Source organism: Rana temporaria, chromosome 7 (assembly GCF_905171775.1).
Source record: "Rana temporaria chromosome 7, aRanTem1.1, whole genome shotgun sequence".
Taxonomy (NCBI): domain Eukaryota; kingdom Metazoa; phylum Chordata; class Amphibia; order Anura; family Ranidae; genus Rana; species Rana temporaria.
Genome location: NC_053495.1, coordinates 145,410,559 through 145,437,488, shown reverse-complemented (window position 1 = coordinate 145,437,488; position 26,930 = coordinate 145,410,559). Strand labels below are relative to the sequence as shown.

General features: G+C 43.7%; 1 protein-coding gene across 1 annotated transcript in view; it reads right to left on the bottom strand.

Moving 5' to 3' along the window:
* LOC120945719 overlaps positions 1 to 26,930 on the bottom strand; it is a 630,725-nt gene that overhangs the window by 538,876 nt on the left and 64,919 nt on the right. The window contains exon 3 of the mRNA XM_040360081.1: positions 4,420 to 4,467. Within this exon, the coding sequence (XP_040216015.1) occupies positions 4,420 to 4,467 (48 nt within the window). The remainder of the gene's footprint in view (positions 1 to 4,419; positions 4,468 to 26,930) is intronic.

Below are 26,930 nucleotides of genomic sequence, written 5' to 3'. Positions count from 1 at the left end.
GTAATGTTAAAAAAAAAAAAAAAAAAAAAAAACACAAACACACACAAACACACACACACACACACACACACCACCTCAAGACACTGTTAACTAGTATTGCATTTAAAATTAAATATCAACAATGCCATAATCAATTTAGAGAGAACGCTTTAGCTAAACAAAATACTTTTGTGATATATATTTATTACAGTAGGTGAACAGCCTGCTTTAAACATTGTGAGTTTATTAAAGTTGCAATATTTACAGTTCTGTATCATTTATCATAGATGCACATCTAATAAACACAATCATATTAAACACATTGCTTGCATTAAAGCCGAACTCCAGGAATTCTGTTCTGCCCACTGTTCCCCTCTGCCGTCCATTCACAGAAGACTCTGCGAGTTGTGAATGAGTTTACATTATACAAACTCTGCAGAAGCTTAGACCCTAAAGTCCAGCATCAGAGCACCAGCTGTATCGTGATAGCTGTACTCAAAGCACTCAGTAAAGATGTGCATTGGAAATGAAAAAGAGACGTTCACCTTGTTGGACTTGAACTATAGTAAGCCAGCACATTTTAGAAAGTGGCTCAATTCCTGGTAATTGAGTTTTAAGCAATTCTTTATGCCTGGAAGTTTTTATCTTTAATCTAATTAGAACATAATATTTTCTCTCTGTACATGTGAAGCTAAGATTTCCTATACAATGTCTAGGTGATTAGCTCTGTGCCACTCCTTACAGATATGTCTGCCAAAAGTATTATTTATGGCCTTCATCAACCCATCAGTTTTGCTTGGTTAGACAATTAAAAAGACTTTAGATCTATGAATTCACATAACAATACAATGAGCAATTACCCAGTATACAATTTATGGTAAAAGTAAGAATATGTATTTCCTTTGGCTGTGATGCAGTCAAAAGGACATAAAAAGCTGGTGCCAAAAAATCAGTTTGTAAGCCTCCCTATTAAAAATACATGTGTTAACCCCTTGAAGCCGACTTAACACATATGCAGCCCCACCACAAAGGTATTTTTTCCGTGAGGCCGCATATATGCACATCTACAGGGTGCTTCCAGCACTTAGTAGAGGGCTCTCCAACGATCGGGTGATGAAACTCATGATTCCAATGAAACTCATGATTCCGGGTCACCCGATCGATGTGGTAGCCTCTGATTGGCTACCACAGTGATCAGTCACTGTGAAGCCAGCCGTGTGTTTCTCGCTCTATGAATGGAGAAGAGCGATATATTGCATCTTTCTCTCTCCTTGCATAGAGAAAAAAGTGCATTTAAAAAGAAAAATGCCTAGATCAAGGTTTGATAAGTGTCAAGGCTAGTGCTTAGGTCAAGTAAGGGTCAGGATATTTTGGGCAGGATTTTTTTTTTTTAAATTAGTATCAGTTAATATCAGAGTGTATTAGGTAGGATAAAAAAAAATGCACACTTTCTGGGCTACATACAACAAATACCATACACATGTGGTATTGCGGCGATTGTCAGGAGCAGGAACATTTATTTTGGGTTGTTCCTTGGTGGTAGGTTATGATAGTAACAAGAAATATACAACAATTTTTTTACCATTTTGGATCAGTTTTCATTAGAAAATAATAAAAAAAAAAATCCAGGAGATATCCGATTTAACACCAAATGAAAGCCAAATTTGTCCTGAACAAAACAAAGGTACAATCCACCTGGATGCACAAAGTAGTTGTCATCTGTACGGTTTTACGAACACATGTCAAAGTTGCAAAATTGTGCTTGGGCATCAAGGATTTGTTTTACACTTGGGTGCAAAGGGTAAAAAAAATAATAAAAACAATTAAATAAAAAGGTTTGGAGCATAGTTTACAGGTTTATTTACGGTATCTTATGCGATATTGTGAGATCAATAATAAAATCAAGTATTCTAAAATACATACTTAAATGCCAACCTTACTAAACTAAAAAGAGAGAAAGCATATTTTAGGTGAGGGCATATTGTTTCTATTAATGCAGTTTTACCTCAAAACATAAATGCACTGTCGCCACTTTTATATGTGTGTTCTCACATATTTATGTTGTATTACATATAGATGTGCAAGTTAGACAAAAAAAAAAAAAAAATATTATATATATATATATATATATATATATATATATATATATATATATATATATATATATATATATATATATATATATATATATATATATCCACATTTACAGTGCCTTTAAAAAGTATTGACACCCCTTGAAGTTATTTTTCCACATTTTGTCATGTTACAACCAAAAACGTACATGTATTGTATATAGAGTCCACCTGTGTGTAATTTGATCTCAGTATAAATACAGCTGTTCTGTGAAGCCCTCAGAGGTTTGTCAGAGAACCTTAGTGAACAAACAGCATCATGAAAGACAAGGAACACACCAGACAGGTCAGGGATAAAGTTGTTGAGAAGTTTAAAGAAGGGTTAGTTTATAAAACAAAAATATCCCAAGCTTTAAAACAACTCATGGAGCTCTGTTCAATCCATTATCCAAAAATGGAAAGTGTATGGCACAACTGCAAACCTTCAAAGACATGGCCGTCCACATAAACTGACAGACTGGGCAAGGAGAGCATTAATCAGAGAAGCAGCCAAGAGGCCCGTGGTAACTCTGGAGGAGCTGCAGGGATCCACAGCTCAGGTGGGAGAATGCACTCCACAAATCTGTCCCAGCAAACATGTGGAAGAAGGTGCTCTAGTCAGATGAGACGAAAATGTTAGCATTTTGCTTTTTGGGCAAAAAGTATGTGTGGTGGAAAACGAACACTTCACATCACCCTGAACACACCATGCCCACTGTGAAACATGGTGGCAGCAGCAGCATCATGTTGTGGGGATGCTTTCCTTCCAGAGGGACAGGGAGGCTGGTCAACATTGATGGAAAAGATGGATGAGTCAAATACAGGGAAATCTTAGAAAACCTGTTAAAAGTCTGCAAAAGACTAACAACTTCCAGCAGGAAAAGGACCCTAAACACAGACAGAGCTACAATGGACTGGTTTAGATCAACGCATATAAAAATGTGTTAGAATGGCCCAGTCGAAGTTCAGACCTAAATCCAATTGAGAATCTGTGGCAAGACTTGAAAATTGCTGTTCACAGACACTCCAATCTGACAGAGCTTGAGCCATTATGCAAAGAATAGGCAAAAATGTCCCTCTCAAGATGTGCAAAGCTGGTAGAGACATACTCCCATGGGCGTCCACTGAACTTTTTTCAGGGGGGGGGGGGGCATAATTTTAAGGTCATCCATGCTCGGTCCCTTTTTGACAATTTCATGAAGGGGAGGGGCTTAGTCTCTATCACATAAAGCGCAGGCATGCAAAGGTTTGAGAAACCTGATGCAACTATCAAGCAACTAGCAACTTTGAATAACAATATGATACAAAAAATGGAGCCCTCCCCCCCCCCCAAGGAAATAACCCCCTCCCCCTCTGTCAGCTGGAGCTAGAAGAAAGAGCGGCTCTAATTGGATTTGCCGTGCCGCCGCCTTGCTTCCTGCCTGCTGTTTTTCTCACCGAGGATCATGGTACCGATTTCTAGGGGGGGCAAGCGCCCTCCCTTGCCCTATGGAGCGGACGCCCATGCATACTCCAAAAGACTTGCAGTCGTTAATGCAGTGAAAGGTGGTTCTACAAAAGTACTGACTCAGGGGGGCTGAATACAAATGCACGCCCCACTTTTCAGACATTTTGAGGACCATTTACCATTTTCCTTCCACTTCACAAATATGTGCCACTTTGTGTGGGTCTATCACATAAAATCCCAATAAAAATACATTTATGTTTTTGGTTGTTATATGACAAAATGTGTGAATACTTTTTCAAGGCACTGTAAATTTCCTGAAAAATGTGTACTTAAAGCCTCACTCTTCTTGCCAACCACATACCCAAAGCTGGGCGCTTCACGCAACAAAGCCATAATTAATACACCATAACGCTCAGAGATACTTGAAATGCCAACCAGGTGGAAAATTAGAGACCATCTAGTAGATGTTGAAACGGGAAATGCTGCCCTCTTGAGATTGTAGGTCTTTAGATTTTCTCAAACCGCACAAAGGCCTAGTGGATTATCGTTAATCAGATATAAAAACAAGTGAATTCATACTCGCATATGCCAAGCTAGGAAAGTGTAGGGTAGTGCCCTATGCTTTCATACCTTGCCGTTTGGGAGTTTGCGCTCACTTGTTTTTATATCCAGTAAACTAGAACGGTAATACACTAGGCCCTTGCGCCCTTTGTTCAATGCTGAACACTGATCATAATCTTTGCTAAAGAGTTCTGGGAAGTGATGCTTAGCATAACAGTATACGCACATACAATGTAAAAAAGAATCTGGTTTAAGTCTTTAAATACCGCAATTCAATACGGAGGAAAAATAAAAATAAAAAAGTAGTACATTTTCACTTACTTTAGCCGTACATGCACTGCATCGTTGTCGATCTTCATTACTAGAACCCTGTTTTAAAAAAATAAATAAAAAAATGTTTCTTCAAACAGATCATGAACAATACAAAAAAAAAAAAATTCTGGCTGGGTAAAATGTGCATTTAGCCAGAGAAATAATGAGAAATGAATGTTTTATTATTTCAAATCTGGTTCACATTTGACAGTTGGCATCTGTTGCCTTTACTATTTCCATTTTCTAAAAATGGTCCAAGACTACTCCCCGAGTCAACATGGTTACACATACAGTTGATTATAGACCAATATGGACAAAGTGAAAAGTGACTCAATACACTCTAGATGGCAATTTATGCTCATTCATTTCCAAAACATACAGTACCTGTAGAGCCTGGATTTCTTTTATAAATGATTTATATATTCAGGAGTTCAATCAATCAATAAAAAGAATACAAAAAGTTGATCCTTGCCAGTGCATAAAAAAAAAAAAAAAAAAACACAATTTTTTTTTAGTAACAGATGAAAATCATAATCAGACATGTATTCGTGGAATAAAACCCTAAATGTAGCTAGTGCACTACTTGGAAAGGCTTTAATGTATTGTCAAACACCACCAAAGATTCATGTGTAACCATTGTTCAACTACTTGCAGCATTCTGAATGTGACCTTTGTTTATCATGATGAGAAAATAAATTTTGCATTAAAGCGGGAGTTCACCCGAAAAAATGAATCGGGTGTTTTTTTTTAAAAAAATCGAAGCAGTACTTACCGTTTTAGAGATGGATCTTCTCCACCGCTTCCGGGTATGGTCTTCGGGACTGGGCGTTCCTATTTGATTGACAGGCTTCCGACGGTCGCATACATCGCGTCACGAGTAGCCGAAAGAAGCTGAACGTCGGTGCGGCTCTATACGGCGCCTGCGCACCGACATTCGGCTACTTTCGGAAAATCGTGACGCGCTGTATGCGACCGTCGGAAGCCTGTCAAATAGGAACACCCAGTCCAGCAGCCCATACCCGGAAGCGGCGGAGAACATCGCTTTCTAAAACGGTAAGTACTGCTTCGATTGAAAAAAAAAAAAAACACCCGATTCTGCTTCCCAAAATGAGCCTCAATCTAATGTTAAAAAATTGAGTTTTTGGGTGAACCTCCACTTTAAAATGGAATAATCTTTAACTCAGAGCATCTTGGAATAGAGCTACAGCACATACAGAGAGCCAGCTATAATGGGGCAGCATCTGCTAAAGATGTTATTGAGCAAAGCCTACTAAAAAGTCTTTCCAGGCTCAAAACATTCCCTTTCCAGGGAAAAGTTACATGTCAGAGCTGGCTTTAGACAGCCTTCAGACATTACAATTCAAGAAGAAAATGGATAAACTGAACTACAGTCTGGTTTGGTGGTCATATATGCTTAATGCTGCACCATCAAGGAGGTGGTGAATGAGAAGATTTTTTGATATAAGGCTTCCCAAAAAAAAGTGGGAATACCATTAAGTCCATTTAATGTGTGTGCACTTCAATACAAGAATTTTATATTAACTATTTGACCTCCGTAATATTTACCCCCCTTCATAAGGCCCTTTTTTTTTTTTTTTTACTACAGCACTGCATTTTTTCACCCCCGAGACAAAACACGTCAGGCAGAGTTTGGTCATGTGATGACGCCATGTCAGACGGTCAGCCATCTTACTTGGAAACATTGCTATGGCAATGAGGTTTAACATGCAATTTTTACTACAATGTTTGTGAGTATTCTGGCTCTCTTGATAAACGATTTTGGTCAGTCATACTATGCAATGAAGTTTCTTTTTGCCCAGTCCCATATGATGGTGTGGTAAATTCCTGCCTGAGGTGGATCGCGTCTGGTTTCCAGTGAGCAATCATCTTGCATGTATGGGGAATTGGAGTCAGTATCTCAAAGTGCATTTGACTACTTTTGATTAAGTGGTCGATCTTTTGTTGCAAGAGTCAGTGTGAACCTTTCATCTTGGTGGCGGGACCCCTTTATAAACTTGTGTGGACCAGCACTGTATGGACTTTTTATTGGAGAGGTTTTACTTAAAATATCTGGACTAGGATTAGGGCATTTGTGTTACTGGTATTTTAACTGACACTTGCGCGGTCATTCAATGCTGTACCCAAATTAAAATGTTAGTTTATTTCCCCACAAATAGAGCTCTTGTGGTGGTATTTGATCACCTTTGGGGTTTATATTAAAAAAAAAAAATTATTAGTGCAAAAAATACTGTTTTATAGCAGAAAGTAAAAAATTGTGTATGTATCTATCCATCTATATCTATATATCACTACCCCTGGAGAAGCTGCTGGTTTGTTTTGGGTGGCACATTTAACCTTGTGGCTCTTCCGAATTCCTATGGGTGAATGGTGCATATAGCGATAGTAAAGGAATGTCCGCAACAGATGTCCCTGTGCTCTTTATTACCCAGCCGGGTAAAAACAATGAACCGGTGATGAAAGGATAGAGTTTAGAAGAAGGAGAACAGCAGATTCAGGCATAGTATTTGTAACAGTAACAGTCCTGCTCCCATACGCAACACTTTCCGCACCACTCCTGACTGAGTGGGCTTAGCGCACCCGGACAGGCCTCTCTCAATGACCTGGCAGCTGGAGTATCACTCGAACATTTTTAGGACAAAGTCTCTGCCACAGACCCTCCTGGAATGAACTTCAGGGAGACACCTCTGCCACAGGCGCTCTCTGATTGCAAATACGGAGACAATCCTCCTTAAAGCGGAGGTTCACCCTAAAAAAAAAAAACAACAACTATGAACCATCCCATACAGCATACTAGCATCAGTATGCCTTTTTTTTTGCGCTGTACTTACTGTTTAATCCTGCAGTTTCGTTTCAGACTCCCACGGGGAGTAGGCGTTCCTATGAAGAGGGGAACATGATTGACGTCCGGCTATGGCGTGTCACGCGTTCCGAAAATAGCCAGAGTAGGACTCGGCTCTTCACGGCGCTATACGTTGCCTGCGTATAGGCTAGAAGCTGACCGCGCAGGTGCCAGTATATATATCAGAGTCCTATTTCGGCTATTTTCGGGAACGCGTGACGCGCCATAGCCGGAAGTCAATCATGTTCCCCTCTTCATAGGAACGCCTTTTTCCCCGCCGGAGTCTGAAACTAAAGTGGTCGATTAAACGGTAAGTACAGCGGAAAAAAAAAAGGCATACTGTAGCTGACGCTAGTATGCTGGTTTGGATGGTAGATAAAGAAAACATTTTTTTTAGGGTGAACCCCTGCTTTAAGGGGTGGGTTCACACTATACTACACGACAGTAGTACGACTTTCATCCTACCTTGCTCTGAGACATTGGTCCTACATTGATCCTACATTCATCCGGCTTTCATGAACAGGATACTACTTTGATCTGACTGTGATAGTCAGACTTGTTCTTTGACCAAAACAATCCCAGAGTGAGAAAAAGTCCTTTTACTGCTGCTGTAATCACATGTCGGATGTCAAAAGTCAGATGTAAGGACAAGGATCCGACTTCAATGATATTCAATGGGCTGAAGTAGGATCAAAGTCGAACCAAAAGTAGTACAGGGAGCATTTTCAAAGTCGGACCGACTTGTGTCGGACCAGTTAAGACGGCTCTCATAGGGAAACATTGATTTTCACACGTCATGCGACTTGTTTGGCTGATGTCCCTTCTGGTTCCTGATCCTGTCTGCTGCCTCTGACTATACTGATCTTTGGCTTCCCGATTTCCTGGCTTGTTCTGGACTACACAAAATGTAGCTACTGAACCCTGGCTATGTTTTGACTACGTTTAATAGTTGTACCATTTTTACTGAATATTTTGGTCTGTCTGTTTCACGATTCCTGACAGTAGGCAAAGGCCATGCATTCAGAAGATGCAGGCAATCCACCTAGTGGTAATATTTTTTTCCAGATTGAATGAGAAGGCCCACCGCATGGATCAGTTTGCCATAGCATTACAGACACTCTTGATCACCCCAATCCTCCCACTGTTCCTGTACCAGTACATGATGTGTTGCAAGCCATCACTGCTTGCTGCACCAGGCTCTGTGCAGGCACCTGTCTCGAATATTACCTCTGCAAGAGGCATGTCTGGTTCCGCTCCGCATCCCTACTTATTTGGAGGCGATCCAGTTCAATGCAGAGGGTTTCTCAACCAGGTTGGGATATAGTTTGAGATGCTGCCCCAGGCGTTCCCTATGGACAGAAGCAAAGTAGGCTTCATAAAATGCTTTGCTTTCCGATAGAGCCTTTGCCTGGGCAAACCCTCTATGGGAGATGCCAAAAACCATTGTCCTGAGCTACCCAGAGTTTGTGGCTTTTTTTTTTTAAAGGAAAAAAATTGTATTTGACGTTCTCGCATGCTCCATTTCTGCTGCCAAGAGCCTCATGTGTAGCATACAGAGTACGAGAACTGTTGCCAATTATGCCATTGAAGTTCGTACTCTGTTTCAAGTGACCTCTGCTGCCAATGAGGCCCTCGTGGCCGTTTTTTCTCATGGTCTCTCAGATAACATCAAAGATGAGATAGCAGCCCGAGACATACCTACAGATCTGGAGAAGTTGACAACGTTTGCCATTCTCATTGACTCCAGACTTTGAGAGAGACCGTCCTTTAAGGAGCGCTTGCAGAAGCCTCCTGTTAGTTTGGCTCCAAGATTTACAGTCCCACCCTTCCCTCCCCTGTCTCCTGGTACAGAGTCTGCTAGGGGAGTAAAACCCATGAAATTGGGCTTCACACGTCTCTGGGGATGAGAGGGCCTTTAGGAGGAGGGAGACATGGTGCCTTTATTGTGGCCAGGCAGGTCACTTCTTGAAGTCTTGTCCCACCCATCCAGGTAATGCTTGCACCTAATGTTCTGAAGGTAAAAGACCTTAGGTGGCGTTGTTAGATCCCCATTTACCTTGAAGGATAAGCCTCTAGTTTTAGTTACCCCTTTTGTGGTCAGAGTCATCCATCGATACACGGGCCCTGATCGACTCTGGGGCTGCAGACCTGTTCATAGACAGTGCCTTTGTGTCCGAGCACTCGATTCCGCTGCAGCTTCATGCCATTCCACTTGCCATTGAGGCTATTGATGGATACCGTTACAGCCTGACCATGTGACCCATGAGACTGCTCTGTTGACCATGGGAGTAGGGGCTCTTCACCATGAGATAATCAAATTTCAAGCAAGCAATTTCCTTTCATACGGTGGTTATTGGTTATGCTTGGTTACAGGAGGTAATCTTTTGATTGGCTTTGTGCGGAAATTCTTTCCTGGTTGTCGCAATGCAGTAATACATGTTTTCAGAAAGTGGCCAAGGTCTTGTGCACCTCTTCCCCCTCCTCCTTGCAAGAGTACTGCAAATTTAGCAAAGACTTTGGCAAGGGTCAAGCTGGTAGTTTGCCTCCACACAATTTACCTTTAACATGGTGCCATGCCTCCCCATGGCTGGGTTTACCCTTTGTCTGTCTCTGAGGATAAAGCTATGAGAGGACTATGTTGCCGACACACTTACTCAAGGGTTCATCTGCAAGTTCTTATCTTTCTACACTGGCGCATCGTGGGCGCAAAAATACGGGAGAGGAGGGAGAGGAGGGAGAGGAGGGAGAGGAGGGAGAGGAGGGAGAGGAGGGAGAGGAGGGAGAGGAGGGAGAGGAGGGAGAGGAGGGAGATCCACAAAAGTACGTTTGTCCGGCGCAGGCTACACGCTGTGCGCATAAGCTGTACGTCCAGTCTAAAGTTACCCCTCATAAAAGCAGCTTTAACTTTGCACCAGACGTGTGCAGGTCAGCTAAAGCAGCACCGTTAGGGACGAGCTGAGCATCCACACTTGCAGGACAACAATATGTATGCCAACATGCCAGGGGCATCCATGGTCATAGCTATACTACTGGCTTTAGATGCGCGCAGAAGGAGGAGGGAACGTAGGAGGAGGGCACGGGAGAGGATATACCGACCGCGCATAAACGTCTTTGGCATGTGTGATTCTGAGGTGTATCACATCTTCTGATTCAGCCCAACTGCCATCATGGAATTAAACCACAACCCTGAAAGATGACATCACCAGCCAGACACACTGCTCACATGCAGTGGAGCCACTGGTCAAGGTACTGGCAACACTCCATTTCCTTGCCAGTGGCTCTTTTCAGGGTACAAGTGGAGTGGTGGCTGGGATGGCACAATCCTCCATTAGCAGACGTGTGCACCAGGTTATCCCCGCAATCCTCAGACGCATTGCCAACCAAATCATCAGACCCACGTAGGAGGACCTGCGGGTGAAGGCAATGCGTGATTTCTACAGAATTGCCAGATTCCCACGCATCGTGGGGGCCATTGATTGCACACATGTGGCACTACGGCCCCCCCGTGAGACAGATCACCTATACCGCAATCGGAAGCACTGGCATTCCATCAACGTACAGGTGATAGTCAATGCCTCATATGGCACGTCCGTGCCAAACACCCAGGGTCCAGCCATGACAGCTACATATACCGTCAAAGCCCCATCCCAATGGAATTCGAACAGAACATGTATGGGGACAGCTGGCTGGTTGGTGAGTGACATGGGTGTCAGGCATGTCTGTCCCCCCCCCCCCATGATGCAGACATCACGAGGGGCACATGCACGACTAACATCCTCCTGTCTTTTCCCTTACAGGTGACTCTGCATATGCACTTGGACCCCATCTCATGACTCCATTCCGGAATCCCCAAACCCCAGGAGAGCAAAGATACAATGATGCACACGCACGTACCCGTGAAGTGGTGGAACGCACCTTTGGCCTCCTGAAGTCCCGTTTCCGATGCCTGGATAAGTCTGGGGGGACCCTGTTGTGTTCCCCAAACTTTGTGTGCCAGATCATCGGTGCATGCTGCACAACTTCGCCGTGAGAAGGGGCCTGGAGATTGACATACGTGGTGACCTGACCCCCGAACCAGACAATCCCCCCCTGACCGAGGCTACCCAGTCTTCTGAGGGAAGAGCAGTCAGGAGACGCCTCGCAGTAGGCATCTGTGCACGTTAAACACACACATTGATCATGGCACAATGAGAATGCACACATGCACACCACTGTGGTCCCTAGCACAGACACATCCTCATCAAATTGGATTAGCACAAGCCCACCATGCAGGACTTGGGAGCAGCAACGCCACGCCAAGGCTCCAATTATGTCACTGTACATTCATACACCATTCACACGGACCTGGGGATCACTTCTCCCTGGTCCTGGGGATCCCTTCTCCACCACAACAGAGGGTGACACCCCTTTTCCAGCAGGAATGTCACCCCCACAATCATACATCATTCACAAACATAAAACAAATCATAATCACAGTAAAAAAGAAAAAAAAACTTAACACTGAAAACAAAAAAAGACAAAAACTTAACGCCGCTGGCGTGACCCACACCTGGGGCGGCCACGGCTCCGCAGGGGAGACTCATTGGGGGGGGAATCAGGGGAAGGAGGAGCATCCCCTGGTCTCTGCCCACCTGCCCTCCAAGGCCACGGCGATTCTGGTGAGGCCCACATTGAGGGCTGCCGTGTTGGCCTGGACAGCCTGGGTCAGGGCACGCACCTCCTGACCCACGCCTGCTGTGGCAGTCTGCAGGTTGTTACAGCAGTTAATCATTGCCAGTGAGTTGAAAGACATGTCCTGCACTGACTCCTTGATGGAGGCCAGGCTCTCCTCCATCTGGTCCAAAGTCTGGGTGACCTGACCCAGATGGCGGGTCTGACGGGCCTGGTCCCTTCTTAGGTTTTCCGGCAGAACGCAGAGAGGCTCTGACCATAGTCAGCGTCCTGCGCATTCGCAGTCCGGCCGGCCCTTCATTTGCATGGGGTCACGGCTCATTTCAATGGAACACGCCCACGTCCTTCCCACTTTCAATTACGCCGGCTTACGCCTCGGAATTTACGTTGCGCCGGCGCAAATACTATGAGGATACGGTACTTGACTCTCTAAGTTGAGCCGGCGTAACGTAAATGAGATGCGCTACGCCGGTCTACATATGCGCCGATGTACGTGGATCTGCCCCAGAATTCGCAATGACATGCAATGCAAAGCCACCACTAACAAAGCTAGCAAAATACTGTCATGCATGCATTCAAGAGATAAATAATTCTACCCCTTTACAAAACACTGGCTCATCTTGAATATGCAGTTCAAGTTTGATCACCAATCCTCTGGAAAGACTTTGTTGAAGTAGAAAGAGTTCTGCAAAGGGCAACAAAATGAATAAGGGGGGGGGGTGGTGGTAAAACCTCAGCGTTAAAGGATCAGTTACATAGAACAGTTATTCACTCTGGAGAAGAGGCACTTAAAGTGTTTAACCCCCCCCCCCCCAAAAAAAAAAAAAAAAATATATATATATTATAATATATATATATATATATATATATATATATATATATATATATATATATATATATATATATATATATATATATATATATATATATATATATATATATATATATATATATATATATATATATATATATATATATATATATATAAATTTTTTTTTATTATTATATACGGTGTGAAAAAAAAAACTGAACTATAAAAGGAGGTACAATACTCCCTAAGTGGGTGAGCCACTGAGGGCTGTGAAACTTATGAAGTGGAATCAGTGAAAACAGATATACTAGCAAACAACATTAACTGATCGTGCAAACAGTAGTGGCATACAGTAATAAAATAGCAGGCACATAGAGTGAAAAATCAATCTAAGAGTAGCAAATGACAACATGTAATAATATAAAAAAATGAATAAAAAAAACTAAGAAACAGAACTAAGGAAATATAAAATAAATAAAAACAGTATTTTGGAGAAGTGCTCCCCAAAAAAATCCAAAATCCAGTGTTGATGAAACAAACTTCAGTGCAAACACCTCTTGTGATTCTTATCTGCTCACCTCGCGGCTATAGCACGGACAGCCAGAACAAACACCATAGGCAAAAATTTAAGTAGATGCAGCAGAACTTGAGGCTGAGAGGCTCCGCATCACAGACATATGAACAAAATAGCAAAAACAATCATAGCATAATACTGTGAGGTACCATGGGTAAAATTGATGAATCGCATACACATGCACTCACATGGAGGCCATGGATAATGGACCTATCTCCCACGAACGCCGAGTTCGTACCAAATCCTGTGTGGATTCCTAAGGGTCTCCTTTCTCTCTCCTCCTCCTCTTGGTCGCCAGGTATGGACAGATATGTTCCTCAGTGGGTATGGGTGTAAAGAGAGAAAGGAAGCCACATAGCACAAAACCGCAGTATAAAAAGGGGGGGTGTTTTAATGAAAAAAGTAAAAACTCACATTTAAAAATGGGCACAGAGTCTTGATACGATACGAGCAGCAAGCTCGTCCTCCTCCGTCTAGGCGTGTGCGCTCTAGTGCTCCTGGTCCCTATGCGTGTCGTCACACCACGTGACTTCTTCAGGACTATATTTTTATTTAATTTATATTTCCTTAGTTCTGTTTTAGTTCATTTTTTTATATTATTACATGTTGTCATTTGCTACTCTTAGATTGATTTTCCACTCTATGTGCCTGACATTTTATTACTGTATGCCACTCCGTGCAAAGATTCATTAATAGGTGCACATTGTATTTACGCATATGCTTGTCTGAGCATTCTTTAAGTTTGCACGATCAGTTAATGTTTGCTAGTAGATCTGTTTTCACTGATTTCACTTCATAAGTTTCACAGCCCTCAGTGACTCACCCACTTAGTGAGTATTGTACCTCCTTTTATAGTTCACACAGCGCAAATACCATTACTTATTCTATTCTCTTCACTTTCTGACAAGGACAGATCACCAGGTGTTTGCAGCAGTGCCCCCTAGTCTTAGCCCCCGATAGCGTAGGAGCTCCATATACACACACACACACACAATTATATAAATGAGAAAAATTAATATATAAATATATATATATATATACACACGGAAATACGAAAATTCGGAATTAACGAATATCAGAATTTTCGTTAAAAACGAATTAGAAACTAAATGAATTGCACATGTCTAATTATTACTATACCTGGTTTATCTGGTCTGCTTGATATAAATATCTAATTTGTGTTCTCCTTAACTGCTACTATTTATAGTGACTATGTTTATTGACAATATATGCTTGTAATTTTGAAAATGTAATAAACAAATTTGACGAGGAATGAAAAGGATGGCACATCATTTGATGAAAATGAAAAATTATCCACCTACAGAGGGCTGACACCCCAAAAAGTGAAAAAATTATGTAGCAAGCTAGTCTATTTTGCTGAAATTTCATTGCAACAACTCAAAAAGGTCCTCAGTAGTTTGTATGGCCCCCAAGTGCTTGTATGCATGCCTGACAACATCAGGGCATGCTCCTAATGAGACAACGAATGGTGTCCTGGGGTATTTCCTCCCAGATCTGGACCAGAGCATCACTGAGCTCCTGAACAGACTGAGGTGCAACCTGGCGGCACCAGATGGACCGAAACAATGTACCAGAGGTGTTCTTTTGGATTTAGATCAGGTGAGTGTGGGGGCCATTCAATGGTATCAATTTCTTCATCCTCCAGGAACTGACTGCATGCTCTCGCCACATGACGCCGGGCATTGTCATGCACCAGGAGGAACCCAGGATTAACCTGTACACACACACACACACACACACACACACACACACACCTTCCCCTCTGCTACTAAGACCCCTTTCACATTGAGGAGTTTTTCAGGTGGTACAGCGCTAAAAATAGCGCTGTTATCCCGCCTGAAAAACTCCTTCACTGCAGACTCAATGTGAAAGCCTGAGGGCTTTCACACTGAGGCAATGCGCTGGCGGGAGACAAAAAAAATCTGTCAGCAGCATCTTTGGAGCAGTGAGAGGAGCGGCATGTATACCGCTCCTTCCCATTGAAAACAATGGGAAACATTAACCCTTATCGGCCGATAGCGGGGATTAATACCGCACCGCTAGCGGCCGATTCCCGCGGCAATCTCGGCGGTATAGTGGCATTATACCGCCACCGTGGCTCCCGCCCCAGTCTGAAAGGGGCCTTAACTGACCAGATCAATATCCCAGAAGTTCTGATTAAAAACTGTTCCTTTAATTTTTTTAGAGCAGGGTATATTTTTTTATAATATAATCATATCAGGGCTCAAGTCCTGCGGGAACGCGTGGGAACGGAGTTCCTGCACTTTTTTCACAGCAGGAACGCAGTTCCCTTTGCAGGACTAGAGCAGCCGAGCCGCCCGAGCCAATCCTTCACTAAGTGGCGATGCCCAGCTCGAGCCACTGTCAGGGGCAGGCAAACCTTAGTAATCCTTTATGTTACTGGCCGCTTCCTGTATATGGATTCATCGGGTAGTGTGCGGGTATTCCGTAACTTCCTCTATGCCGCAATGTCTCCTGGGAGCTTTTGTCATTGTTCCTAAGAGATGTTGCGGAGGTCTGATTTACAAAGAACTTGCGGTTTAGTAATTATGCATATGAGCGTATCATTTTTTTTTTTTTTTGGTGGGGGAAGTGGATCTTGGGTGGGAGTTCCTACACTTTTTTACCCAGGACTTGACCCCTGAATCATATATATTTATTCCCTTTAGGCCTGGTTCACACTGGTGCATTTTGACATGCGATTTGGCATGTGAAATCACGTGTCAAAACGGCGGTATTTGCCGCAAATTGCTGGCAATGGCACCGTCCTAATCGATGCGACACTGCTTCTGCGGCGCTGCACCGATTTAAAAAAGTAGTTCCTATACTACTTTTTGCGATTTCGGCACCGATTTCTTTATAATCGCGGCCGAAATCGGGACTGCCAGCGCGAGTGAAATCGTGCGAGTTCGGCTGAACTCACACGGCTTCACTCCCGCAGCCCAGTGTGAACCTGGGCTAAAGCAGATTACGCAGCGCAGTGCTTGTGCTGTGTACTCTGTCCCCATCTAACTTTAAATTATCATTCTGGGTGGACTTTTTTTTTCCCGCTTTTTAAAGACGGGTTTGTTGGCCCACTTTTTATTAAAAAAAGAAAAAACATCCATCCAGAATTCCCACGCAGGGGGTTTCAAGTTGCTACAGCAGTAAAATAATCAATGGAAAATAACAAGCCACCTGGCTCTCTTCAGCAATACTGCCGCTTGGGCTTTATGCTTCCGCCCTCTTGGCCATGTGCCAAAGTTCCCACTGTACCTCCTCTCAGCTTCCGTGCTGCTCAGCCCACAGCTTTGAGCCCTCTGACTATAGCATGCAGACATGCATGCTTCTTCCTTCCAAGCCTGCACTCTGGCTTCTCCCTTGCACGCCTGGACTCCTTGGGAGGGTGGGGCCCAGAACCCTAGTCCTGACTCTGCTAGAAGCACAGGACCCATCTGCTCAACCAGCCAGACACCTGGCTGTTTCCAAAACCCGGTCCCAGGATTGGAGATTCCATCCCACCCATATCACTATGGAATCTCCGGGCTCCAGGTCCCCAAAAGTGATGTCGTGAACCTAAAATTCTGTGTTCGCGAAAGGGCTATTGCGAACTTGCGCATAAGTTCGCGAATGGGCGAACCGCCATAGACTTCAAAGGGCAGGTGAATTTTAAAACCCACAGGAACTCTTTCTGGCCACAATAATGATGGAAAAGTTGTTTCAAGGGGACTAACACCTGGACTGTGGCATGCCGGAGGGGGATCCATGGCAAAACTCCCATGGAAAATTACGTAGTTGTCACAGAGTCCGTTTTTAATCCATAAAGGGCATAAATCACCTAACATTCATAAATTGTTTGGAATAACGTGCTTTCAAACATCATAATGTTATATCGATCAGGTAGTGTAAGGCTTAGTTTTAGGATTAGGTTTACATATAGGGTTAGGGTTACAGATAGGGTTACAGTTACAGTCTGTAACCCTAACCCCATCTGTAACCCTAACCCCATCTGTAATAGGGTTAGGGTTCACAGTGACAGATCAAACTCCCCGTTTAACGCACCGCAAACACCTGCAAACAGTCCATTTACACAACACGCTGGCAGCCAGGCAACTGACTACTATTCTATTGCAGTAATACATTTTTTTTTGTTTTTAAATGTTATGTACTGTGCCACCAAGATAGATGAGTGGTGGGTGGCACTGGGCACAGTGTACGCTGTACCCTGACACACGCTGGCAGCCAGGCAACTGACTACTATTCTATTGCAGTAAAAAACTTTTTTTAAATGTTATGTACCGTGCCACCAGATAGATGAGTGGCACTGGGCACAGTGTACGCTGTACCCCTGACACACGCTGGCAGCCAGGCAACTGACTACTATTATATTGCAGTAAAACAATTTTGTTTTTTTAAATGTTATCTACTGTGCCACCAAGATAGACGAGTGGTGGGTGGCACTGGGCACAGTGTACGCTGTGATCCTGACACACACGCTGCCTTCCTAGCAGGCAACTGCAATTAGATTACAGAGAAAAAAAAAAGCCGACTGATATACTAGCCCTAAAAAGGGCTTTTTGGGATGCTGTCCTTACAGCAGAGATCAGATGAGTCTTTCAGGACTGGAGGAGTGGACACTGAAAACTCTAGCCTAGCTATAGATTTCCCTATAAATTCAGCAGCAGCAACACTCTCCCTCCTCTCACTAAGAATGCAGGTTCAGAATGCTCTAAAAATGGATGCTGCCCGAGAGGTGGGAGGGTCAGGGAGGGAGGGTATGCTGCCGATTGGCTGGAATGTGTCTGCTGACTGAGGTAGAGGGTCAAAGTTTGCTCAATGTTAATTAATAGGAGGCGGATCGAACAGCGCATATGTTCGCGTGCATCGGCGAACGCACAAAAATCGCCGCAAATTATTCGCCGGCGAACAGTTCTGTACATCTCTAGTCCCCAAGTTAAATTTTGCAAACTTTGGAGGAAACCAATCAGATTCCTCCACATTAAATAACCCTGGAGCCCCTCAACCTGCCAATTTGAGAATCTTGGGTGACAATTACCAGGACAGGGAGCTGTACTGTCACAATTGTATTACTTTTTTTTAAATATAGATTTGAATAGAATAATTTATTTTTATAATTAAAAAGTGACTTCAGTAACTGTAATAAAGGAGGACACAGCCACAATTTTAAGTTAAAATAGAGTATTTAAACTTATATTACGGGAAGGGTATTTTACTACTAGTATAATAAAAAATGTGCATCTCCCCCTATTCTGGAACTGGTATTAGCTAAGAGCAATGACGACTTAAAAAAATGTTTCAATGTTTTCCACCACAAGGAGAATATACACCCTGCTCCAAATTATTATGCAAATTCTATTTTACAAAGATTAAATATTTTGTTTTTTAGTTTAACTCATGGATGGCATTGTGTCTTATCACTGACAATCTCAGACACCTGTGATAATTAGGTTGTCAGGTGAGCCAAAAAAAAAAAAAAAATTACTAAAAAAAAAAAAAAAATGAGGGTGTTCCACATTAAGCAGAGCACCATTTTTTAGCAATATGGGGAAGAAAAAAGGATCTCTCTTCTGCCGAAAAGAGTGAAATAGTTCAATGCCTTGGACAAGGTATGAAGATCAACTCATGTAGGGCGGCATTTGGTTGCTATCATCCCTTAACCACATCCCTACCGCGTCATTGTAAAATGACGGCGGCAGGAACCCCTCCTCGATCCGGGTGGACGTCATACGACGTCCTGCGTTCCCGGCAATCTAGGGTGCGCGGCGACGCTCGTGACCCGGGTGCCCGGCAGCTGCGATTGCCGCCGGGTGCCCGCGATTGTCGGTAATCACGGCAGGAGTGTGGATCTGTGTGTAAACACACAGATCCACCTCCTGTCAGCGGTGAGAAGACCAATGTGTGTTCCCAGTACAGAGGAACACACATCGGTCTCCTCCCCTTGAGAGTCCCCTCCCCCCTACAGTTATAACACATCTTAGGGAACATATTAACCCCTTCAACGCCCCCTAGTGGTTAACCCCTTCCCTGCCAGTCACATTTACACAGTAATCAATGCATATTTATAGCATTAATCGCTGTATGAATGTGAATGGTCCCAAAACGTGTCAAAAGTGTCCGATGTGTTCGCGGCAATGTCACGGTGACGGTTAAAAAAACAAAAACAAAAAAAAAAAAAAAAAATCGCCGCCAATACTAGTAACAAAATTTATAAAATAAAAATGCCATAAATCTATCACCTATTTTGTAGACGCTATAACTTTGGCGCAAACCAATCAATATATGATAATTGCGATTTTTTTTTTACCAAAAATATGTGGAAGAATACGTATCGGCCTAAACTGAGGAAAAAAAATATGTTTTAAAAAAAAAAAAAAGTGATATTTATTAAATAAAAAAAGTAAAAAATAGTGTTTTGTTTTTTTAAATTGTCGCTCTTTTGTTTATAGCGCAAAAAATAAAAACCGCAGAGATGATCAAATACCACCAAAAGAAAGCTCTATTTGTGGGAACAAAATGATAAAATTGTTTGGGTACAGTGTAGCACGGCCGCGCAATTGTCATTCAAAGTGCAGCAGTGCTGAAAGCTGAAAAGTGGCTTGGGCAGGAAGGTGCGTAAGTGCCCGGTATGGAAGTGGTTAATTGCTAAATAGTTGAAAAAAACAAGAAAGATTGGGATTTTGGAGACAATAGAAACTTCAAAAATACAAAATGTTACAAAATTGAATGAATACTTATATATAAAAATATACAATGCATTGAAAATTTGTGTGATATAGATACTGTCCGTCAGAGTACCATCACCAGATGTTTGATGGCAAATTGGAGTGGAAAACCGACGCGTTTCAATGAAAACCTTCATCAAGGTATACAACAGTATCAAATCTAGAACGAATCAAAATATAAATAAATATTAAACATATATACACACAACAAAATAGTTCACCACCCACATTAGATAAAAATAGACAATGTGTGTAGTGAGACTCACTCATCATTTAAAAGTCTGTGCCAAGAAATAAGGGCATGCGCCTCCCGATATCACAGAATGCAGGTGCTCCCCCTTGTGTAAAGCGCTCAAAAAACTCATTCCTACAACCCATAGGGTGGACGGAATCAATCGATTCAATGAGTGGCGATGAACCATATCCCTATATCAGGAGAAATAACACCCCCCCAAAAAAACTTTGATCAGTAAATGCAAAAAAACAAAAAACAAAGGGTAGTCTACCTATATGGAAATAGGGAGATCGCAAACAAAATCAAAACTCACCAAAAGAACGACAAGAGGAAAACCTCCCATGTATCCAGGATTTCAGAGATTGTTGTTGAAAACCCTTTGTCTGCAGGCTTCATTTCCGGAACCGAAAACTCTGCCACTGCCATCTTGCTGAAGGGCTTCAGCAATGACGGACCGCAAGCGCCATTCCCGGAACCGGAAGTTCCGACGCGGCCATCTTGCCAAAGGGCTTAGAACACACTGGAGACCTGGCAGAAACCGCCCGGTTGTGAACCAGGGGAAATCGCCAGGACAACACTGTGCAGGCCTGGAATCCGACTGAAGGGGGGGTCTAAAGCACAAGAGGGGATATAGAATGGAAAAGCCCACTAGACTAGAGAACAGAGGAACCATCCGGAGAGGGGCAAAGATGGAACATCCACCACCTCTCCAAAATTATATAGACAGTCGCATGTTGTCCCCAGATGAAAAAACGGGACAACTAGAGAATAAAAAAAAAAGGAAAACAAAAACCACCGCTGCCAGGGTATTACCCTAAGGATGCATATTTGCATCCCTATTAGTGGGTTAGAGACAGCTGGGCATATAGCCTCAGGAGTCTCCCCTGGCAGCAGATGGGAAGAGGGATAAAGGATACGCATACGGGTGAAGCACCTGTCAAAAACTCATTCAATCATATAAGTGGCACAAAACTTCATCGGCACAGACCAAAAGACGACATGAAGAGCCAATCCTATTTATGAGTTATTCCAGAATAACAATAATAACATACAGTTTCGTAGTATTCGCTTGCGAGAGTGCATATTCATACAGAAAAATCGTTGTGTTGCATTACAACAATTACACAGTATATCAACAAAAATAGAAAAACAAAACAAAAAAAACCCTATCTATGTGTCTCCTAAGCTTATAAAAACAATTCTAAAAAAGGATTCCCCCTATTTGATTCCGCCAATGGGATACAAAACAAGGAGAAAGATGTTACGTTGTGAAAAGATGCAACATAAGAATGGCTAACACCACCGAGGGTCAGCCAAAAAGATGTTCATCTAGTGCAGACATGTCCAAAGTCCGGCCCGGGGGCCAGTTGTGGCCCCTGTTCCAGTTAAATGTGGCACCCCCTGGTAATTTGGACATATACTATATTTATCGGCGCTGCCTCGGACGGGACAGGGAGGGGGGAACAAGTGCTGTCAAATTACATACAGGAGAATCTCCTGTTTACTCAGTGGCATCTGTAATATGAAGTCCCGTCTCCCGGGCTGCCATTGGACGACTGGTCTATCAAAGGAGGCGGTACATTGTATTAAAGAGGCTGTGTAAACAGGAGATTCTTCTTTATGTAAACTGTTGGAGCTCGTCCAGCCCTCCAAGGCTGCAGATGGGCATCGATGAGGCTGCATTCATGGCAATGGAAAGGCTGCATTCATGGCAATGGCGAGGCTGCAGATGGGCACTGATTAGGCTGCATTCATGGGCAATGACCCTTATTTTGCTTCACAGTTCTTTATTTACATTTTTTTCCCCTGAAACTTCCTTCCTAAAGTGAAGGTGCATGTTATACGCCGATAAATACGGTATATTCAAATAACACACCCAAGCTCATCTCTTCACCACACACAGCCACATAGGCAAGAGAATTCTTGTTGGGTGGTGTATTAGTGCTCGGACAAAGACACTAATGCCGCGTACACACGGTCATTTTTCGGCATGTAAAAAAAAAAGTTTTTCCAAATTCATCATTAAAAACGACGTTGCCCACACACCATTGTTTAAAAAAAAAAATGCTCTAGCAAAGCGCGGTGACATACAACACGTACGACAGCACTCTATAGGGGAAGTTCCATGCGGACGACGCTACCCTTGGGGCTGCTTTAGCTGATTCTGTGTTAGACAGAAAAGCGCAAATCGTCTTTTACTGTTACAGCGTGATGAATGTGCTTACTCCACTATGAATGGTAGTTTTACCAGAACGATCGCTCCCATCTCATAACTTGCTTCTGAGCATGCGCAGGTTTTTAACGTCGTTTTAGCCCACACGATCATTTTTTACAACCTGAAAAACGACATAGTTTAAAACGTTGTTACAAAATGCAGCATGTTCGAATTTGTTGTCGTTTTTCAGAACCTGAAAAATATTATGTGAATGAATGAATGAAAAACGTATATAGCGCGGCACATGCGAACTGAATCGCCTCTGGGCGCTAGTTGTTCGTGTCTCAATGACATCAAAAGAGCAGAGTCTTAATCTGTCTTCTGAAAGACAGGTGGTTTTCCTCCAACCGAATGCTGGTTGGTAAAGCGTTCCATAGTCTAGGACCTTGAAAAGCAAACCTTCTTTCTCCTTTGGACTTGTATTTGGTTTTTGGTACCTTGACCAGATTTTGGTCGGTGGATCGCAGAACGCGATTGGAATTGTGAGGTTCTATCTTGTCGCAAAGATATTGCGGAGCCTTCCCATGGATGCACTTATGTGTCAGGCAGAGTGCTTTAAATGCAATTCTGTCTTTTACTGGCAACCAGTGAAGGGTTCTCAGCGAAGGTGAGATTGATTCTCATGTTTTTTTTCCCAGTCACCAGTCTGGCGGCCGTATTCTGTACGACTTGCAGACGAGAGATTTGGTACTTTGGGAGTCCGAGGTAAAGGGCATTTGCATAGTCCAGTCTGGAATTTACGATTGTTCCCACCACGACTGCTACGTCTTCTTTGGGGATAAATGGAATAAGTCTGCGTAGTAGGCACAACAGATGGTGCGATCCGCTGACTACTGACCCTATTTGTGCGTCCATTGTCATGAAGGCGTCGAAAATGACTCCTAGACTTTTGACTTTGGAGCTAGGGGGTGATGATTTGGCCCAGAATGGGCGGTGGTGTCCAGGTTGTTGCCAGTTGACTCTTTCGGCTGGCGTGAAACATAAGAAGTTCTGTTTTGGAACTGTTGAGTTTAAGATAACTCTTAGTCATCCAGTTTTCTATCGAAGAGAGACATTTCTCTAAACTGAGAGGATGATCCTTTTTGTTGCAGATGCGAAAATACAGTTGCGTATCGTCTGCATAAGAGTGATAGAGTAGTTCTTGGCTACTGATAATATCAAAGAGAGGGCAAAGATAGATGTTGAACAGCACCGGTGACAGGGGGGATCTTGGGGGACCGTGCGCTTTTCCGACGTGAAAGATCCCAGTTTCACTGTTTGTGATCGGTTTTCAAGAAAGGAGGAAAACCATAGTAAATCACCTTCTGCGACTCTGGCTACCTCGGCCAGTCGCATCAGTAACATTTTGTGGTCTACTGTGTCAAAGGCTGCGCTTAGGTCCAGCAGAACCAGGAGACAGGATTCTCCTTAGTCTGCGGCCTCGAGGGCATCGTCCCATATTTTGAGTAAGGCCGTTTCTGTCCCGTGTCCGGGACGGAAACCTGATTGAAATCGATCGAGTAGATTGTGGGTATCTAGATGCTGTTGCAGCTGTTGTACCACTATTTTCTCCATTATCTTGGAGAGAACGTTTAGGCCTGTTATGGGACGGCGATGAGTTGGGTCCTTGGAATCCAGGTTGGGTTTTTTCAAGATGGGCTGGATTGTGCCCTCTTTCAGCAGGGAGGGCACTATGCCTTCCTTAAATGACTGGTTTATAAGCTGTGTGATGGATGGTGCCAGGATGTCGGCACATTCCTTCAGCAGTTTGGTGGGGATGATATCATTGGGTGCTGTGCTGTTCCGCAAAGCACCAATGATTTTTTTTGTGGTATCGATGGAGATCGGTTCCAGAGTGAACTTTGTTGATTGTAGAAAGTTTCTGTGGGTGTTTTGAGGTTGATTGAAGGGGGGGTTGAGGGGGGTATTGTTTTGCAGAATGCTTTCCCGGATTCTTTCAATTTTGTTGATGAAGAAATCCGATAGTTCATTACAGAACTCTTGGGTGTCTGAATTGGGGACTTCAAGACATCCTGGATTCATGGTCTGGGTGACCATCTTGAAGAGTTCGCGGGGGTGGTTTAGGGCGCTGTTAATCGCCATAGAAAAATGATGTTTCTTGGCTTTGAAGATTTCTTTATGATATCGTGTTATTGCCTTGTAGATGATGAGGTTATCCTCTGAAGAGCTTCTTTTCCAGGCGGCTTCCGCCCTTCTGCGCTCTTGCTTCAGTAGCGACAGCTGGTTGTTGAACCAGCCGGACTTTTTTTTCCGGATGCGGGCTTTGCGTTTCGGTGCTACTAAGTCGGCTGACTGTAGCAGGGCTGCATTTATGGCATCCAGTGTATCTGAGGCTGTTTGATGTGGATGGATTGTTCTGACTCTGTTTCCCAAGGTAGATTTGAAGAGTTCCGAATGAAGCTTCTTCTGAGATCTAGCCCAGTGTATTGTCACCGGCTTGGGTGCTTTTATCAATGGTGGAATTTTGGAAATTATGAAATTAATTGCATGGTGGTCTGTTCATGGCAATGGTTCATTTTCCAAAATGCTTATTTTCAGATTTTGCCTGAAAATTAGGTCGAGTGTGTGACCTGAAGCATGTGTTGGCCCGCATACAAGTTGCTGTAGCCCTAATCCTTCCAGGTGATCAATACAGGTGTCCGCAATGGGATCCTGTGAGGAGTTGGCCCACAGATTGAAGTCCCCGAGCAGCAAAAGGTGTTTGCTGTTAAGGGTATAAGTGGATATAAACTCCGTTAATGATGGTAGAAGCTGCGATTTAGGCCCGGGTGGCCTATAGCAGAGGAGAATGTGAACAGTCTCCTGGGGGTTAGTTTGAAGTTGAAGAGTAAGGGTTTCCATAAATGGAAGGGGATTTTGAAGGGCTGGCTTAGTGATTGCAATATGAATCTTGTGGATCACCGCCAGGCCTCCTCCTCTTTGCCCTATTCTGTTTTCCGTTATAATGCGATAGTTTTCTGGCACCAATTCGAGAATGGTGTTGCAGTCGTCTGAAAGCCAGCTTTCTATAATAAAGAGGCAGTCTAGATCGTTGTGTAGTAAGAAATCATGGATTTCTAATCGGTGTTTTACTGCAGATCTTGTGTTGATCAAAGCACATGATATGTGCTTGAGCTGGGTTAAATGGTTGAAATTTTTGATGGTCGATCGAATCTCAAAAGTTGCTCTATTTTTAAAGCCTTTTTGGTGACGGCTGGTAATACTGTTGCGAATTGTCTCAGACCCCGAATAGTCTCTGCAGAGTATCGCAGATTAGCCATTGTCGCCAGTCACCCGGGGGGGGGGGGGTGATGATTAACTTGCGATAGAGGGAAGATTCGCTGAATCCTCTCGCTTGGCCTTGGTCCAGAGGAAGGCAAAAAAAAACCTGGCAGTGCTAAGCCAATGTGCTGCCGCAGGGAAAAAAATTCCTTCCTGATCCCTGAGAGGCGATCGGACAAAACCCTGGATCAAGTACTGTTGGATTGAGGGAGGAAGGGGGATGAGAGGTGTCACTGTTGCTGGGGAGTACCAAGATGGCCGCCGACCGAGACACAGGCCTCAGGTTTGGGGGCTGTTAGCTTGGTGGGTTAAAGCTAGGACTGTTAATCCTGAGGAGGAAGGGATCCTCCAGGCATAGGGGGGGGGATGTTTCTAAACAGTTCCGTAGATTTCCGGGTTGATTCTGGGCCTATATGCGGCGCGCCGATAGGCAGCGGCTGAAGCCACGGACTTTCCTGATTGCGGCGGCCGCGAATAAGGCCTGGTCTGGCGCGGGGAAGAGCTGCAAACCGCCGGGAAAAAAACGCTACTATGAGCGACGGGGGGCCGGGATGATAGTGGGTGACAGTGTGGGGTGAGATGCGGCTTTAAAGAAAGGTAGAGAGCCGCAATTCGGGTCGCTGGAGTGGCTGTCCTGAGAAGGACGGTCATCAGCGATTCCTGGGGGTGGAAATGGCCCTGAAAGACAGGGTCTTACCTGAGGAGAGGGGGCCCACGAGGGGGTCCAAGGGAAGGAAGGAGCCGGTCCTATGAGCTGCAGTTGACTCGTGCAGCAAGGATTGTAGGAGCCTGCCTGCCTGTCTGCCGTCTAGCTGACTGTCTGGTCCCTGGTGAGAGCAGACTCGAAGCGGAAGGTCCGGAGCGTCCTACTCCACCACTGACTGACTTGCTATTTTGTTTTGAAGCGCCTGAATATACTTAGATAATTTGAAGCCCACATTTTTTAAAAACAAAGTTTTTTCATGCCGAAAAATGATCGTGTGTACGCAGCATTACACCAAATTTTAATGGTTCAAAGAATGTCAGGCAAAATAGTCGGCCCTTACGCATGTTCACTTCATGAAATCTGGCCCTCTTTGAAAAAGTTTGGGCACCCCTGATCTAGTGGAAGGTAAATGAACAGACCAGAGGGTACATCCAGGAAAAAAAG